Raw genomic sequence first — 14969 nt, forward strand, 5'->3', positions numbered from 1 at the left:
GGAGGGGATGGATCAGGGGTGTCGTGACGTTTCCTCCTGGGAGGGGACAGATCAGGGGTGTCGTGACGTTTTCTCCTGGGAGGGGATGGATCAGGGGTATCATGATGTTTCCTCCTGGGGGGTGAGGGATCAGGGGTGTCATGACGTTTCCTCCTGGGGGGTGAGGGATCAGGGGTATCATGGCGTTTCCTCCTGGGAGGGGATGGATCAGGGGTGTCGTGGCGTTTCCTCCTGGGGGGTGATGGATCAGGGGTGTCGTGGCGTTTCTTTCTGGGGGGTGAGGGATCAGGGGTGTCGTGGCGCTGCCGTCTCGGGGCAGAGGGGTCCAGGGAGCCGTTGTGTTCCCCCCTCGGTGGCGAAGGGTCCGGGGAGTCGTGGCGTTGCCGCCTGGGAGGGCAAGAGCAGGAGAAGGTGACAATGAGCTCAGTTTGTGTTTGGTTTGCTCAGAAACAAAACCTGCAGAGCTGTGGAGTTGGTCAAAGCTGAAAACAGCTTTGTGAAGGTGAATTCACATGGATTCTGTACCTCTATGTAGGGACCTGCAGCACTGAGCCACATCCTCCCCAGAGCACACCCCAGAAACCCTCCCAGGAGCCTAGATCACAGGACAGCTGGAATTTTCAGCTCTCCACCCTCACCGTCACTCAAATCGAGAGCAATCATCACCCTGATTTTCCTGGCACTGTCAGAGGACTATGGGACAGCTGTTCCCCATGTCACACACACCCAGGGAGGAGTTATCAAGCAGGGAAAAGTCCTGTGTACACCTGTGCCCACATTTTACAGCAAAGCACTTGGAAACTGCAGAACCAGAGAGACAAAACCAGAAAACCAGAGTGAACCGAGAGCAGAATTCCCGGTTGAAGCCCCCCATACCTCATGGCAGAGTTGGCAGGTCCCGAAATATCCGAACTCTGGGAATCCTCGTTCTGGTCTAGAGGAAAACAATGAGAGTCACCACTGTTAGGGCTCTGTACAGCTCAGAAGCCCTCCAGTGTTTCAAGGATTTAGTTTTAACTTGTGTCACTGTTTAGAGCAGTCAAATGTTAGGGTGGGAGGGTGGAAGGGTCTGCTCCCACCTCCCAAGAGTTTCCACTTGGAGTTTGTTCGGAATTCCTCCATGAGCTTCACCTCATCAGGACGTTCATCAATGAACTCTGCCACCTGGAAACATACCACCACGGTAAACAGGAGGGCTGTGAAGGAAAAAAGAGGCAGGATTCCCACCCTCCAACACAACTTATTCAGCAGAACTGCTGAGGGACACTGATATGTGACCATCCTTTAGCTGCCTTCCCAGGGAAAAATCTCAAAACAATTTTCCAAAGCCTTTTTCTTCAACGTTTCTCCCTTCACTGCCAAGGTTTCCAGCCTGAGCTACACTGCAGCAGCCCCCAGCCATCCCAGTTCCTCCTGCCTTGTTCCAGCAGCTGTTGTGATGCTCAGAACTGCTGCGCTCTTGGAAAACACAGAGCCATTAAGAACAGCTCCTTTGAGCTCACACAGCTCTCCAGGGCTCCGAGCAGGAATCCCACCCAGGGAGGCAGGAGGAGAAGGGACCTGGCGTCTGAAACCGCCGGCTCACCACAGGCATGTCCGCTTCATCGTCCTCCTCCTCCTCCTTCTGCGGGGCGGCGGCGATGCTGTTCCAGCTCACGTCGTCATCCACGATCCGCATCCTGCGAGCGGGGAGACCGTCAGGAGCGTCCCGGCCGCGGGAGGGAGCTCAGGGCGGGGTTCCTGGGAGATTTTTGAAGCACCGCGGAACCCGGGCCCGCCGCAGGCCGCGCCGCCCCCTTTCCCCCCGGGACTCACCCTGCCCTGCCGGTGCCGCCCGGCGGTCTCTTCTTGCGGCGGCGGCGGGGCTGGGCGGGCGCGGCGGGGCCGCTCAGGTACCGCTGCAGGTACTCGGCCTTGGACACCCCCGGCGCCGCCATCGCGGCCGTGACGCGAAACCGCCGCGCCGGAAGGAAGGGGCGGGGCCAAATACGTCTGGGCTGTGGGCGGGGCGGTGGGCGTGTCCAGACCGCAGAGCGGCCATAGATAGAGCTGCGATTGGCCATTAAAGGCGTGAGGGGGCGTGGCCAGGCCGCGATTAGGGTACTCAATGGAGCTGTGGGCGTGGCCCAGGGTTGTGAATGGAGCACGCGCGGGACGCGGCGCCTCCCTGATTTTGTCCGTGTATCTTTATCCAAACACCTTTATTTGGGGGCCGCGGCCCCGATTTCCAGCCCCTCGCCCCCCCATCAACGTAACACCTCCCGCAGGGAGGCCCCGAGGCCCAGCCCCGCTGCCTTCAGTCTGGAGCAGCTCCCCTGACTCCCAGGAAGGGGAGAAGAGTCCTGGCCCCAGACAAGTCCTGGTCCCTGGAGCGGCTGGGAAAGGGGCTGGAGGGGTCCGGCACCCCCTGCTACCGGCCCGAGGCGCCCTCAGGCTCGTAGCCCTCCGTCTTCATGTCGTTCAGCCCCAGGTCCTCGTTCTGCTCGAACGTGCGCTCGTAGCGCTCCACCCTCAGCTCCGGGTCCTCCTCTGGGGCGTACACGTTCTGTGGGGAGAGGGGAAAACCTCCTGCACTGCCCTCTTTCCAAAGGCTGGGGCACCCTGCCCCCAAGAGCCCCCAGAGGAGCCCACACCAGGGGCCCAGGGCTGTACCTGGAGGTAGCTGTTGCCTGCAGGGTCATCCATGATGAAGTGAGCCTGGTTCTTCCCGTCTATGATCTGCAGGAATAGAGCAGGGCCAGCCATCAAGGCTCTTCCTAATCCTTCAGCACTTCTGGCAGAGGACAGGAATCCAGAGCACACTCACCTCCTGCAGCTTCCCAATGAACTCCTGCAGCTTCCCCATCCTGCTGGGCGTGGAGCTGTCCCCCAGAGTGAAGGGGTTCCTCTCCACCTGGAAGGGCAGGTGAGCACCTGTGAGGCAGCCAGAACCAGGGCCAGCCCAAACAGGGGCACAGAAGGGGCTGAGCCCCAGCAGGCTGGCACAGCACACTCACCAGGTCACGGATGTCCTTCAGCAGCCCCTCTAGCGTGGTGAACTTCCCCCCCAGCGCTCCCATCCCCAGCTCAAACTCCAGCTCTGGGATCTCCACACTGCATGTCTCGGACTGTGAAGGTGAACACCCTGTGAGTCCCCGTGGAGGGATGGCTGGGCCCCCCTGGACTCCCCACAGCCTCCACAGGAGGACAGGGCAGGTATCCAAGGGTAGTGTACCTTCAGGATGTCCCTTGTCATGTCAGAAGGGTCTGTAATCCGGAGGGTAATCCTGGTGCCTTGTGGTTCAATCGCTCCTCCAGACTTCACCTAGGAACAGCTGGCAGTCAGCTCCATGGAATTCACACTCAAATCACACCACGGTGCTTTAAGAGCAGCCCAGAGGCCACTGGAAACCTGGTACAGTGCCTGAAGTCAACCCCAAACCTGGGACAGAGCCTCAACACCCAGCATAAAGCACCTCCTGACCCCGCCCCCAAATCCAGCCTCCCTCCCAGCCTGGCTCCAAACCCCCACACTGGGAAGCAGAGCTCAGGGACAAAGGTACCCCCCCCCCCCCAAAAAAAAAAGAGGTCAGCAGTTTTCCAGCTCACCTCATTCGTCCTGTGCCCACAGGAGTCGCAGTTTGTGGCCATGATAATCACTTCCTTGAAGTGTGGGATTTCTGGAGCAGACAGTCAAGGAAAACCTCAAGGCAGCAGCCTCGGTCCTTCCCGAGGTACTGCAGGATCTCGCTGTGAGCGGCCCCAAGACAGCTCTGCACCCTGGCAGGCTCCACTGGAGAATCCATCCAGGTGCAGCAGGAAGAGCCCAGGGTCAGCACAGGGACCCTCACCCCACCCCACCTCCCTGCAGCCCCCCACCCACGCCCACCCCCCTCAAAGGATACGCACCACCTTCATGTTGGTGTTGGCCGGGGCGTTGCACTCGGGGCAGTTGGTGTTGAACTGCAGGACCTGGGGCAGGGCAAGGGAAAGGGGGGGTAAGGATGTCCCAACCACCCCAGAACACCCCTCCTGAGTGTCACCTCTGCCCTGCAACATCACCCACCTCGTCCCTCAGATCCTCTGCAGTGTCAGGCGGCTTCGCATCCACCTCCTCCCCCTGCAAGAGAAGCAGGTTCCCTAATCCGGGGACTCCCAAGGAACCAGGGATTCATCAGCCCTGCTCCCCAGGCTGAGAGCACGTGGCCCAGCAGCCCCCAGTCACCTCCAGTCCCAGCATAGCAGCCTGCTGGGGGGTCCTCCTGTAGTGGGTGACCACGAGGGCGTCGTCCCGCCGCGGCGCGTGGGGGTTCTCCACAAAGCTGTTCCCCGAGGGATCGTCGATGATCTGTGGGAAAAGGGAGCCTGAGGGAGCCATCCTGCACTCCCCGTGCCAAACAGGGCCTCCCTCCCGTGTGCACTCACAAAGGTGAAGGGGGAATTCACTTCTTTCAGCTGCCTCAGTTTTCCAATGAACTCGTCTATTTTCCTGGCCACCTCTTCGTCTGTCGCCTGCAAGATGACACGGAACCATTTAGATTGGAGAAGACCTCCAAGATCACCGAGTCCAACTGCTGCAGGGGCAGTAATCCTGGCACAAGAGCCCCCAGTGCTCTCCCCCCCCCACCCCTGCACAACACCAGCGGGCAGGGGATGACCAACCCCAGGAATTGCCATCCCTGAGGAGCTCCCCCTTTCCCAGCACCTCACCCTGCGCACGGGCTGGTCCTGCTCCAGGCCTGCCACAGCTCTGTCAATGATCCCCTCGATGGTGGTGAGGACTGGAGAGGGGAAGAAAGCAGAGGTGATGGGCACTGTTCACACACCACAGCCCCCCCCAAACTGCTCTGAGCCGGGGGGGCACGTCACCCACCTCCCTTCTGGGAGAAGGCAGGGATCTCGAAGTCCAGCTCTGGAATTTGAGCCGTGGCACAGTCAGTCTTCACCACCTCCCTGTTCATGTCCTGTGTACACAGTTGGGGGGCAGCATTAGGATCCCCAGCAGATCCAGGGGCTCCCACACTGGGCCATGCAGCAGCATCGGCTCCAGCCCCCTCTCCACTGGGAACGTGCACATTTTGTGCTTGGAACAGTTACTGCCAAACAAATAAAGCTATTTGCCAAACAGCACGGAAGATAAACACTCTGTGGCTGGAGCCAGACCAGCCTGTGAGGGACGAAGGTGTGCACAGGGCAGCCCCTGTGCCCTTCACCTGGCGTGAGGTGACAGCCAGGGTGTAGCGCACGCCCTGCTCCTGGATCCTGCCCGCTGACTGGATCTCCGTGTTGGACCAGGAGCAGCTGTCGCAGGAGAAGGAGCTGACGATGATCTCTTTGAAGAAGGGGATCCTGGTGAGCAGGAGCCGCGTCACTCCCTGTCGTGGGAACCCGAACCCTCAGGGCAGCGTCCCGCAGGCTCCACATCCCTGTCAGCCCCTCCCAGCGCGGGCAGCTCCCTGATCCCAAACCCCCAACCACCTCTCGCCACCCCAGCAGCCCCTGCTCACCCCCCCTTCCACATCCCACCAGTGCCCCCCGCCCCGGGACCAGCTGTGGCCCCCAGTGGGGGGCCTGCAGACCCCTGTACCGAGACCCACATCCCTGCAGTCCTCTGTGTCCCCCACCCGCCAACCCCTGTCCCGACCCCCGCAGACCCCGGTACACCCCTGGACCCCCGCACACCCCGACCCCCGCAGACCCCCCATGGGGGCCCAGCCCCGGCTCCCCCCGCTCCCTCACGTTGCGGAAGCAGTTCATGCAGAGAGACTCGATCTCCGCCGGCTGCTGCTCGCCGTCGTCGGCGCTGAGGGGCCGGAACAGGGACCCCCCCGAGGCGGGTCCCGACCCCGGGCCCGGCTCCATCGCCCCCAGCGCCGACATGGCGATGCCCGCGCGCCGTCACGTGGCGGGAGCGGTCACGTGTCCCCGGGCGGTCACGTGTCCCCGGGGCGGTCATGTGACACGTGCTTCCATGGCGGCGATGGCGGCGCCTTTATTGCGGTTCATCCCCGGACCCCGGCCCGCGATCCCCGCCCGTCACCGCTCCCCGCCCGCCTCCCCGCCCAGGCTGAGCGCCAGGTCCCTCCACAGCGCGTCCAGCTGCGCCCGCAGGTCCTCCACGGGCGGCGGCGGCGGCGCGTCCCGCGGCTCCTCCGCCGGGTCGGGGCGGGCGCTGAGCTTCAGCCGCATCTCCTCCGTCTCCTGGTCCAGCGCCCGCGTGAAGGCCTGGATCTGGACGTAGGTGTCCCGCCGGAACTCCTCCACCCGCCGCTGCACCTCCCGAGCCAGCGCCTCCCGGTATCGGCCGGGGGGGGCCGGGGGCTCCCCGAGGCTCTCGGGGTACAGGCTCAGCTTCGCCTTCAGCTGCTCCAGGTTCTTCTGGATCTGCTGGTGCAGGTCCCGCGCGTTGCGGGTCAGCTTGGCCGACAGCTCCTGGATGTGCTGGTTGAGCTGCTCCGGGGTGGCGCGGGCGTGCGGGGCCACGGAGCGGTGCAGCTCCTGCACGTTGCGGTGGATCTCGGTGACCAGCCTGTCGGCGTACGGGTGGAAGATGTCCTTCACCTGCTCCGTGTGGAAGGCGATCTTGTCGGCGTAGTGGGCCATGAAGCGCTGGAGCTCGCCGGCACCCTCCAGGAGCTGCGCCGTCACCTCCCGGCTCGGCAGCAGCTGCCGCCGGAGCTCCCGCGCCCGCAGGGACACCTCGTCCAGCAGCTCCTCCGTGAACGGCTGCAGCTGGTGCCGCAGCTCGTCCAGGTGCTTCCCGACCTGGTGGTGCACCTCGTCCACGTACGGGGACAGCTTCACCCGCAGGCTCTCCAGCTCCCTCCGGATGACCTTCCGCAGGCTGTCCGAGTCCTGGGACAGCTGGGGCTGGGGGCCCCTGGGGAGGGGTGACAGCTTCCCCAGGAAGTCTCCCATGTAGCTGACTCCATCCTGAACGCTTTCCTTCAGGTTCCTGCAGGAGACAGTCACCAAGCACCCCTGACTGACCACAGCACCCCTCTGTGCCCACACTGCCCCCTAATAAACACCAACACCCACGAGGGCCCTCCCGTGAGCTTCTGTGCCCCCAGGGGGAGAGAAGCAGGGCCCCAGGTGTGCTGGGGACCCCGGGGCACTGTACTCACGTGATGTCCTTGCCCAGCTTGCCGTGGCCCCGCTCCAGGCTGTCCTTGTCCCCGGTCAGCTGGCTCAGGTATTCCCAGAAGCCGCCCTGCCCCGCCTGGGCCGGTGACGCTGTGGGTGGGAGGGTGGCATGAGTGGGGTGTCCGTGGTGCTGCCCCCCCAGCCCCTGTGCCCACACCCACCTGGGAAGGCAGCCAGGAGGGAGAGGAGCAGCACAGCCTTCAGCAGCATGTTCTGCTGGGCCGGGCTCTGCTGGGCTGCGGGAGAGACGGGAGAGGCTGCTCTGCCAAGTGCTCACAGTGGTGGTGGCTCTGCTTCACACCCCGTAACACCTGGGGTCTCCCAAAACACTTGGGGTCTCCCTATAAACACCCGGGGTCCCCCATATCACCTGGGGTCCCCTGTAACCCCGCCGTTGTGCACCTTTGAACTCACACCCGGCTCCTCCGGCCGCACGAAGCCAAACCAGACACAAGGTGCCCCCGTCCCTCACCTGGCTCTTGGTGCCTCCCTTGTCCCTCCCGCCGGGAGCCGGCCCGCGGCTCCCCTTATATAGGTCCGGGGGGAGCAGAGGAGCGGCCGATAAGGCCCCGCGGCACAGGAAGGCTTTTTGGACCTCACTCCGTGTAAACACAACGTGGAGGTCCGTGCACGTTCCTGGGAGGTGACCTGGGGGACGGTCACCTGACCGCCCGCTGCCCCCCGCGCTGACCCTGCCCCGGAGCCGACCTTCACATCCCGGAGGGAATGCTGGATGGAACCGCCGGGGGTGGTGGGGATGGGGCCGCCGGCTTGCACCTCCTGTCGCGGAGGCTGAGGGGGTGGAAAGGGAGCCTGGACCCCCGGGGTGGGTGCGGGAGGGTGAGCCCGGCTCCGGCTGTGCCAGGGAAGGGTGGCATGAGCGGTGCCAGCAGCCCAGACAGGGAGCACAGAGCACACCTTTCCTGGGGCTGCCCGCTCCCGCCGGACACCCAGCCCGCCGCGCTCGGCTTTTTTCCCCCGGGAATACAAACGGGCACCCTGGGTGGGGGGCGAAGTCCGGCGCTCCCGGGGTGAAACGCCGAGCAGTCGCCGGCGCTGTTCCGGCACCGAAGTCCGCGCGGCTCCCTCGCCTGTGCCAACACGTGAGGTCGCTCCAGGCAGCTCTGGCCGTTCTCCAGTCTCATCCCATCCCTTCCCTTCCCATCCCACCCCGTGCTCCCGCCAGCAGAACGGATCGAGGGGCTCGCTGTGGCCATCGCTCAGTCAGTCCCCTTTTCCTCTCCCTGAGGCACGGCCCGCAGAATCCCGTCCTCCGTGGCACAGGGGGGATGCACAGCTGCATTCTGGGGCTCTGCCCCTCTGGAGCCCCCTGGGCTGCTGTGGCACCCCAGTGAGGTGATGTCAGGGGCCCTCGGGCTCACCTGGCTGCCACTACCTCCAGCCAGCACTGAGCCCCCCACCCACCTGCCCCCACCTTTGTGCCCTCTCCCAGTTTCCCCAGAACATTCAGGGTGATGTTCCCCACTCAGAGCAGCTGGCCCAGGTGGCCCAGGTTGCCCGTCCTGGGGCAGGACAGCACGATACTGTGTGGAAGGAAGGACATGGACCAACACGTGCATCACAAGGTTTATTGCTGCTGTGGGCAGAGGCTGGGAACGCTTGGAGTGTGTGGGAGTGCCTGGCCACCCCGTGTCACCTCCCCGTGGCACCGGGGGGAAGACTCATTTCTCGGGGGGCGGGATGGTGCTGAGGAAGGCGGACACCTTGTCCCGCACCTCCTTCTCCAGCAGCTGCAGGTGATCCTCCACTCCGGCGGTACCCGACTCCAGCTTCCCGCGCATCTCCTCCAGCTGCTGCACCAGCTGCTTCCCGAAGGCCTCTCCGAAGGGAGCCGCCTGCTGCCGGAAGGCCTCCAGCGTCTGCCCCACGCGCTGGTCCAGCTGCTGGGCCAGGGGGGCCAGGCGCTGCCTCAGGCTCTCGGCGTCGCCGCTCGCCGCCTCCCGCAGCTCCCGCGCCAGCGGGCTCAGCTGGGCACGCAGCTCCTCGGAGCTGGTGGCCAGGCGGGAGCGCAGCTCCTCGGCCGCCCGCTCCATCTGCGCCGTCAGGCTCTCCAGCTGCCGGTTGAGCCCGTCCTGCACCTCCTGGGCGTAGGGGCTGAGCCCGCGCCGCAGCTCCGCCACGCTCTGCCCCACCTGCGCCTTCAGCTCGTCGGCCACGGGCACCAGCCGCTCCTTCAGGCTCTCCACGCCGCCGTCGATCTGCTGCTGCAGCCGGTCGGCGTAGGGGCTGAGGGAGGCCTGGATGCTCTGGGCGTTGTCCTGCAGCCGGTCCCGCAGCTCGGCCGCGTAGGGCTCCAGCACCCGCTGCAGCTCCCCGGCCCCGCGGTCCACCTGGGAGCGCAGCTCCTCGGCGTAGGGGCTCATCTTGGCCTGCAGCTGGCGGATGTTGGTGCCGATCTGCTGGTGCACCTCGTCGGCGTAGGGCGCCAGCTTGGCCTGCAGCTCCGCCAGCTCCCGCCGGATCTGCTCCTTCAGCCGCTGCGAGTCCTGCGCCAGCCGCGCCTGCAGCTCGGTGGCAAAGGGAACCAGCTTCTCCTGCAGGTCCTCGGCGTAGGCACTGACGCTCTGCAGGTTGGTCTTCAGGAGGGTGCTGGGAGAAGGGACAGGTCAGTGCCCGTTTGCCCCCGGCACCCCCCGAGCCCCCTGAGCCCCCCCGAGCCTCAGCCCGTGGCTCAGCTCACTTGATCTGCTTGGTGAGCTCGGTCTGCTGCAGCTGGTCCACCGTCTCCTTGGCATTGCTGCCCAGCTCCGTGAAGTACTTCCAGATCACACTGGCCACCTCGTCGGGGTTCACATCAGCCCGTGCCCCTGCAAGGGGATGGTGGGATCAGCACCAGCACAATCCCACTCCCCTGGGGGCAGCAGGTCCCCACTGCTGCCCTGGGGTGGGACCCCCCTGAGAGCACCAGGGACCCACACGTCACCTCACCTGAGACTGCGAGGAGCACCAGGACAAGGGCGGCCACCTTGGGCGCCATCCTGAGCACTGGGGACTCCTGCGGGAGCACAGAGAGGAGGTGAAGGGAGCCCCAGAGGCCAGCAGCCCCCCAGCCCCCTGCCACCTGCCCCACCACAGGCCATGGAGGCACTGGCTCTCCCCAGCCCTTGCAGCTGCTCACCTGTGCTGCCACGGCCGTGGTACCTGCCGAGCTGGCAGCTGCCCGCGCTATTTATGCAGCCTGAGCTCCCCCGTGGCTTCCACGCAGGCTGTGACACAGCCCCGGGCTTGGACTTTAGCAAAGTTGAGACGTGGAAGCACCTGATGTGTGCGCAGCCCTGACATCACCCGCAGCCCTGACATCACCCGTGGCCCCGGTGAACCCACCAGCTCCCAGCGAGGTGCCAGGGCCAGGGCAGAGAGGGGTTGGGGGTACACGGGGCACACGGGGGCTGAGCCCCTCCTGAGGACGGGGACCCTGGGCAGAGGGGACAGCTCACTGCTCCGTGGGACGCAGTGGTGGCTGTGCTGGTGTCAGCTGTGCAGTACCCGGGATGTGGGGTGGTACCTGGGATGTGTGGTGGTGGGACAGGGCATGGGGTCTAGGGGACACTAAGGGGACCCCCCAGCCCTGCCACCATCTGTGCTGTGCCTGGGATGGGCAGCAGGGCAGGACACGGGCTCAGGGTGGTGCTGTGATGGAGCTGGGGGCTCACAAGGCTGTGTATGTGCAGGGTGGCACTGCTCCTTCCCAGTCCAGGCTCCTGGAGGAAGCCCTGCCAGAGGAACAGGTCAGGACCCCTCAGGAACTGCAGCCGCGGGGTGCTGGTGTGCCTGGGAATGGGGAGGGGGCCGTGCGTGTCGCTGGCCGTGGGCACCGAGCCCTTGGCACACCCCTGGGGTGCAGCCCTGCAGCCCCGGCTCAGCCCACCCCCACCCCGGGCCCCCGCTCGGGCTGCGGAGCAGCCGGGATGTGTCACCGCGGGCAGGGGCAGGGACCGGGACCGGCCGGGCACTGACAGGGACAAGGTCCAAAGGGCTCTCGCGGTGCCCGAGGGCGTCGTGCCCGGGGCCGCTGGATGTCACCCTTGTGCCGTGTGTGCCCGGGGCCCCAGGCGTGTCCCCAGGGCTGCAGTCACCGCGCCGTGCCCTGCAGCGGGCACCGGGCCGGCCGCGCACACGCGTGTGCACAGACACACGTGTGCACAGGGGTGTGCACGCACACGGACACGCGCGGAGCCCCGGCGGGCTCCATCCCCGCGGGATTTCCCAACTCCTGGCCGGATGCAGCCCCCCTGCAGCCCCCCCCCCGTGCCCCGCTCCCGGCCAGCCCCCCGCCCTGACCTTTGCACAAACCCCCTCAAGGGCGGCCGTGGGGAGGGTATAAAGGGGGAGCCCGGGGCTGCCCCCGCGTCGCAGAGCCCGGCACAGGTGAGTGGGGACACCCCTGGCGAGGGTCGTGCTGGGAAGGGGACGGGGTCGGGGTCGGGACCCCTGTGGCCCCCCCTGCCACCCCCACCATGTGCTCTGCTCTCTCCCCAGCCATGAGGGCGTCGCTGCTGCTCCTGCTCGCCTGCACGGCCGTCCTGGCAGTGGGAGCAAGTAAGGGACAGCGAGGGCTGTGCGGGAGGAGGGCGTCGGGGCTCAGGGTGCTGGGGCACGCTCCGGGGGGGGGGCACAGCCCCGGGGCCCCGTCCCCCCACTCCAACCGATTCCTGCTCGCAGGGGCCGACTCGCCCGAGGAGCCCAAGGCACTGGTGCAGAAGGTGCAGGAGCTCGCCCAGAAAGCCTCGGCCATGGCCAAGGACGCCTTCAGCAGGGTGCGGGAGTCAGAGGCAGCACAGCAGGCCAGGTGCCCCCGAGTGCCCCCAGCCCAGGACCCTGTCCCTGTCCCCGTCCCCCAATCCTGGTGGGGAGCCCGTCCGGGCCCCGCACTGATCCCCTGCCCTCCCTTCCCTCACAGGCAGTGGCTGACGGACAACACGGAGCTGGTGAAGCAGCGGCTGGTCTGGCTCAAGGAGCAGCTGGCAGAGCTCTGGAAGAAGACACCGGCCATGTAGCCCCACTGGGGACTGGCTGGGGTCCCACTGGGCTGGGGTCCCCCCGGCTCCCACCCGCTGTCGTGGTTCTCTCAATAAAGTGGGGCTGAAGCAAATGGCTGTGGTGGCATCGCTGTGGGGATGGGGAGGAGGAGTGTGAGCTGTGGAGAGAGGGAGGGCTGGGACAGACACTGGCACCAGGGGCTACACACGGCCATGTCACAGTGCCCAGGGTGGCAGGAGCTGGGTTCTGCTTCCACAGTCCAGGGGGTTCCAGGTCCTGCAAACCCAGTCCCAGTGCCCTGCAGAGCCCTTTGTACTGGTCCAATCCTGGCTGCACCCTGGGCAGGGCTGGGCTCAGTACAGAGTGAGCCCAGGGCACTCCAACACCAGCTCCCTGTCCCCCCATTCCCTCTTGGGTTCTCCAGTACCCCCAGCCCGGAGCATCCCTCACCCCCAGCCCCAGTTCAGGCTGTGCCCTCCAGCATCCACTGCAAAGACTGAGCGAGCTCCAATAACTTAAGTCATGTTTATTTGACAAAAGGGAGGCAAAGCTGAGAGCGACGCCAAGGAGGGGAGGGGAGGGGGTAGGGAGGAGAGGAGGGGGTCTCTGGGGAGGACACCCCAGGGCTGGGCTGGCCCAGGGCTCCGGCAGCTCGTCCCCAGAGCCCCCCGAGGGGAAGCACCCGGGGCAGGGCAGGGAGCACCCCGGGGGGGCTGCGGGGCTGGGGTCAGTCCCTGGCCGCAAGGGCTGGCGGCTCAGGCCACGCTCTTCTGGAGTTCGTCCAGGAAGGTGAGAAAACGGGCCTTGAGGGTCTCGGTGTAGGGGGTGAGGCGCTCCTTGAAGTCCTGCACCAGGGGCGTCACCTTCTCACGCAGGTTGCTGAGGTGCTCCACCACCTTGGCCTGGTACTCGGCAGCCTGGGGGATGCCCTTCTCCCGGATCTCCTCCAGCTTCTGGCTCAGCTTCTGCCTCAGCTCGTCGCTGAAGGGAGCCACGTTCTTGCGCAGCTCCTCGACGTGCCCGCGCAGCCGGTCCCGCGCCTCCTCAGCCACCGGGGTCAGCTTCTGCTGCAGCAGCTCCACCTTCTGCTTGCTGAGCTCCTTCAGCTCCTGGGCGAGGGGGGCCAGGCGCTGGCGGTACTGCTCCAGATCTTCCGTCCACTTGGCAGAGAACTGGTCCAGGAAGGGCCGGATCTTCTCCTTCACCTCCTCCAGGTCCTTGGTCAGCTCCTTGCGCAGGTTCTCGGTGTCCTTCAGCCACATCTCCCGCACCTCCTTGTAGTAGGGGGCAAGGTCCTCACGGAGCTTGGCGGTGGCTGCGCCCAGGGTGTCCAGGTTCTCACCCAGCTTCAGGCTGCGGGAGCAGAGGGAGGTCACACACGGCCCCCGGGGATCCCCCTCCAGCCCCTGCCACACGGCCCCCACTTACTCCAGCTGTTTGCCCACGGCAGAGGCCTCGAACTGGGAGATGGCTTCCTTGCCGCTGGCCTTCACTGTCTCCAGGTACACATCCAGCATGTCCCTGAGGCGATCCAGGGGCGCCTGGGGCTCATCGTGCTGCCAGAAGGCGCGGCCCTGGGTGCCTACGGAGAGAGCCGGGTGTGCTCAGGACACACTGCCCGGTGCCGGCGGGACCGCAGCGGGGGCGGCTCCAGCCCTGCCGGGGTCCTGCCCGGCTCGGGAGGGGACCGGGGAGCCTCTTGGCTGCAGCCTGACTTGCAAAGCGCTTCGGAAGCCGGAGGCTTCCAGCAGCGCCCGCATCGGGCTCGGCCGCCCCGTCCCGCTCCGTCCCGCTCCATCCCGCGGGGATTCGCAGCCGCCGCCGCCCCAGCCCCGTCCGGACCTACCCGTCAGGCAGAGCAGGGCGAGGGTCAACACCACGGCTCTCATCTTCGCGCTGAACCTGGGGGCAGAGCAAGGGAGTTGGGCTCGGGGAGCGGCGGCAAATCCAGCCCCGGCGGGAGCTGAGCCCCCAGCCCGGCCCGAGGGATCCCCGCCGGTGCCGCGGGCGAAGCCCGAGGGTGGGAACCGCGGTGTCCCACGAGCAGAGGATTCTGTCCCTGCGGCACCGCGGGTCCTCTGGAGCAGCCCGGGCTCTTACCAGCAATCTCTGCCGCTGCTGCTCGTCCCGTCTGAGCGGCCGAGGCTCCGCCGCCGCTATTTATGCCGGAGGGGCAGTTCCGCGGAGATAAGCCAGCGCGGCGGCCCAAGAACTCGCTCCCGGCGGGCGATGTGGCGCGCAGGGTTCAAGGATCGCGCAGCCCAGCTCCGAGGAGCGCCGGCTTGGCAGGGACGGCGAGCAAACAGGAGCTCCCGGCGGGACGCGCCTCGCCGGCCAAGGAGCCTGTTTACGCTCCCGGTGACCCAGATTCCTGCTGGCCGCTGTGGCCTTGCCGGGGCCTCTCGCAGCCCCCAGGGATTGGCCGGAGGCCCAGGGACAAGGTTTATTCCCGCAGGGATTTGTCCTGCCGTACCCAGACCCCTCGCCTGCACTGGGGGTCTGTGCCCCGTCCTTCCTCGGGGCCGGTGAGACCCGCACTGCTCATGTCACCCCTTTTCCTGCTGTGTCCCCAGCGCAGAGGTCCCGGGAGCTGTGCCCTGCTGCCCACTCACACCAGCCTTCCTTGGAAACCCGGGCAGCAAAGCAAAGGCTGAGCTCAGAGCCAGCACCAGCCTGACATCAACACCCCAGCACGGCCACCCCAAAGCCCCCCTCGGCCCGAGGTGCTCCCTCATCCCACTGCCACCAGCCCAGGGACCCACAGGAACCGAGCCTGGGAGAAGCACCTGGCGATGAGGACAGGGAGAGAGGGGACAGGGAGAGAGGGGACAGGGAGAGAGGGG

At 66.1% G+C, this 14969-nt stretch overlaps 6 protein-coding genes across 11 annotated transcripts in view; 1 reads left to right on the forward strand and 5 right to left on the reverse strand.

The window, feature by feature from the left end:
* Positions 1-1945, reverse strand: part of BUD13 (BUD13 homolog) — a 5840-nt gene extending 3895 nt beyond the window's left edge. For 2 of the 4 annotated variants that reach the window (XM_027699593.1, XM_027699591.1), the window contains exons 1-5: positions 1816-1945; positions 1586-1679; positions 1077-1164; positions 877-934; positions 1-387 (exon numbers count right to left, since the gene is read on the reverse strand). The exon at positions 1-387 is cut by the window's left edge. In XM_027699593.1, coding sequence (XP_027555394.1) covers positions 1-387; positions 877-934; positions 1077-1164; positions 1586-1679; positions 1816-1937 — 749 coding nt within the window. In that variant the 5' untranslated portion in view covers positions 1938-1945. The remainder of the gene's footprint in view (positions 388-876; positions 935-1076; positions 1165-1585; positions 1680-1815) is intronic. The other 2 variants (XM_027699592.1, XM_027699594.1) reach the window with 2 other exon arrangements.
* A 226-nt stretch (positions 1946-2171) lies between these two features.
* On the reverse strand, positions 2172-5889 carry ZPR1 (ZPR1 zinc finger). The gene is made up of 14 exons (XM_027699595.1): positions 5719-5889; positions 5193-5354; positions 4853-4943; positions 4690-4760; positions 4405-4491; positions 4205-4327; positions 4046-4099; positions 3885-3951; positions 3589-3659; positions 3215-3304; positions 2997-3107; positions 2807-2893; positions 2653-2718; positions 2172-2545 (listed from the first exon to the last, which is right to left on the reverse strand). Exons 1-14 carry the CDS (start codon positions 5857-5859, stop codon positions 2411-2413), a joined length of 1356 nt encoding a protein of 451 aa, XP_027555396.1. The 5' UTR covers positions 5860-5889; the 3' UTR covers positions 2172-2410.
* A 102-nt stretch (positions 5890-5991) lies between these two features.
* APOA5 (apolipoprotein A5) lies at positions 5992-8152 on the reverse strand. Of its 3 annotated transcripts, XM_027699600.1 has the most exons (5): positions 7500-7609; positions 7287-7364; positions 7107-7215; positions 6745-6934; positions 5992-6540 (listed from the first exon to the last, which is right to left on the reverse strand). In XM_027699600.1, the coding sequence occupies exons 2-5, from the start codon at positions 7333-7335 to the stop codon at positions 6016-6018; spliced, it is 873 nt and encodes a 290-aa protein (XP_027555401.1). In that variant the 5' UTR covers positions 7336-7364; positions 7500-7609; the 3' UTR covers positions 5992-6015. The 3 variants fall into 3 exon arrangements, with proteins under 3 accessions (XP_027555401.1, XP_027555400.1, XP_027555399.1); XM_027699599.1 differs by lacking the exon at positions 7500-7609 and adding an exon at positions 8044-8152 and having other exon boundaries at positions 5992-6934; positions 7287-7361; XM_027699598.1 differs by having other exon boundaries at positions 5992-6934.
* Positions 8153-8704: 552 nt separating this feature from the next.
* On the reverse strand, positions 8705-10381 carry APOA4 (apolipoprotein A4). The gene is made up of 4 exons (XM_027699596.1): positions 10265-10381; positions 10075-10141; positions 9827-9953; positions 8705-9735 (listed from the first exon to the last, which is right to left on the reverse strand). Exons 2-4 carry the CDS (start codon positions 10121-10123, stop codon positions 8808-8810), a joined length of 1104 nt encoding a protein of 367 aa, XP_027555397.1. The 5' UTR covers positions 10124-10141; positions 10265-10381; the 3' UTR covers positions 8705-8807.
* A 1059-nt stretch (positions 10382-11440) lies between these two features.
* APOC3 (apolipoprotein C3) lies at positions 11441-12238 on the forward strand. Its single transcript, XM_027699602.1, has 4 exons — positions 11441-11514; positions 11626-11685; positions 11809-11935; positions 12047-12238. The coding sequence occupies exons 2-4, from the start codon at positions 11628-11630 to the stop codon at positions 12141-12143; spliced, it is 282 nt and encodes a 93-aa protein (XP_027555403.1). The 5' UTR covers positions 11441-11514; positions 11626-11627; the 3' UTR covers positions 12144-12238.
* Positions 12239-12632: 394 nt separating this feature from the next.
* On the reverse strand, positions 12633-14307 carry APOA1 (apolipoprotein A1). Its single transcript, XM_027699601.1, has 4 exons — positions 14227-14307; positions 13973-14028; positions 13555-13708; positions 12633-13479 (listed from the first exon to the last, which is right to left on the reverse strand). The coding sequence occupies exons 2-4, from the start codon at positions 14013-14015 to the stop codon at positions 12882-12884; spliced, it is 795 nt and encodes a 264-aa protein (XP_027555402.1). The 5' UTR covers positions 14016-14028; positions 14227-14307; the 3' UTR covers positions 12633-12881.
* Positions 14308-14969: the final 662 nt, after the last annotated feature.

The sequence above is a fragment of the Neopelma chrysocephalum genome, unplaced genomic scaffold (genome assembly GCF_003984885.1).
Source record: "Neopelma chrysocephalum unplaced genomic scaffold, ASM398488v2 Primary Assembly neopelma1_138, whole genome shotgun sequence".
NCBI lineage: Eukaryota > Metazoa > Chordata > Aves > Passeriformes > Pipridae > Neopelma > Neopelma chrysocephalum.

Coding starts and splice junctions, on each gene's coding strand:
- ZPR1 (XM_027699595.1), bottom strand. CDS start 5,859: ATGTCGGCGCTGGGGGCGATGGAGCCGGGCCCGGGGTCGGGACCCGCC. Junction 5,355..5,718: donor GCATGAACTGCTTCCGCAAC/GTGAGGGAGCGG, acceptor TTCCCACGACAG/GGAGTGACGCGGCTCCTGCT. Junction 4,100..4,204: donor CTGCTATGCTGGGACTGGAG/GTGACTGGGGGC, acceptor CTTCTCTTGCAG/GGGGAGGAGGTGGATGCGAA.
- APOA5 (XM_027699599.1), bottom strand. CDS start 7,335: ATGCTGCTGAAGGCTGTGCTGCTCCTCTCCCTCCTGGCTGCCTTCCCA. Junction 7,216..7,286: donor CCTCCTGGCTGCCTTCCCAG/GTGGGTGTGGGC, acceptor TCCCACCCACAG/CGTCACCGGCCCAGGCGGGG. Junction 6,935..7,106: donor AAGCTGGGCAAGGACATCAC/GTGAGTACAGTG, acceptor TGTCTCCTGCAG/GAACCTGAAGGAAAGCGTTC.
- APOA4 (XM_027699596.1), bottom strand. CDS start 10,123: ATGGCGCCCAAGGTGGCCGCCCTTGTCCTGGTGCTCCTCGCAGTCTCA. Junction 9,954..10,074: donor GGTGCTCCTCGCAGTCTCAG/GTGAGGTGACGT, acceptor ATCCCCTTGCAG/GGGCACGGGCTGATGTGAAC. Junction 9,736..9,826: donor GAGCTCACCAAGCAGATCAA/GTGAGCTGAGCC, acceptor CCCTTCTCCCAG/CACCCTCCTGAAGACCAACC.
- APOC3 (XM_027699602.1), top strand. CDS start 11,628: ATGAGGGCGTCGCTGCTGCTCCTGCTCGCCTGCACGGCCGTCCTGGCA. Junction 11,686..11,808: donor CGTCCTGGCAGTGGGAGCAA/GTAAGGGACAGC, acceptor TCCTGCTCGCAG/GGGCCGACTCGCCCGAGGAG. Junction 11,936..12,046: donor GAGGCAGCACAGCAGGCCAG/GTGCCCCCGAGT, acceptor CTTCCCTCACAG/GCAGTGGCTGACGGACAACA.
- APOA1 (XM_027699601.1), bottom strand. CDS start 14,015: ATGAGAGCCGTGGTGTTGACCCTCGCCCTGCTCTGCCTGACGG. Junction 13,709..13,972: donor CGCCCTGCTCTGCCTGACGG/GTAGGTCCGGAC, acceptor CTCTCTCCGTAG/GCACCCAGGGCCGCGCCTTC. Junction 13,480..13,554: donor GCCGTGGGCAAACAGCTGGA/GTAAGTGGGGGC, acceptor CTGCTCCCGCAG/CCTGAAGCTGGGTGAGAACC.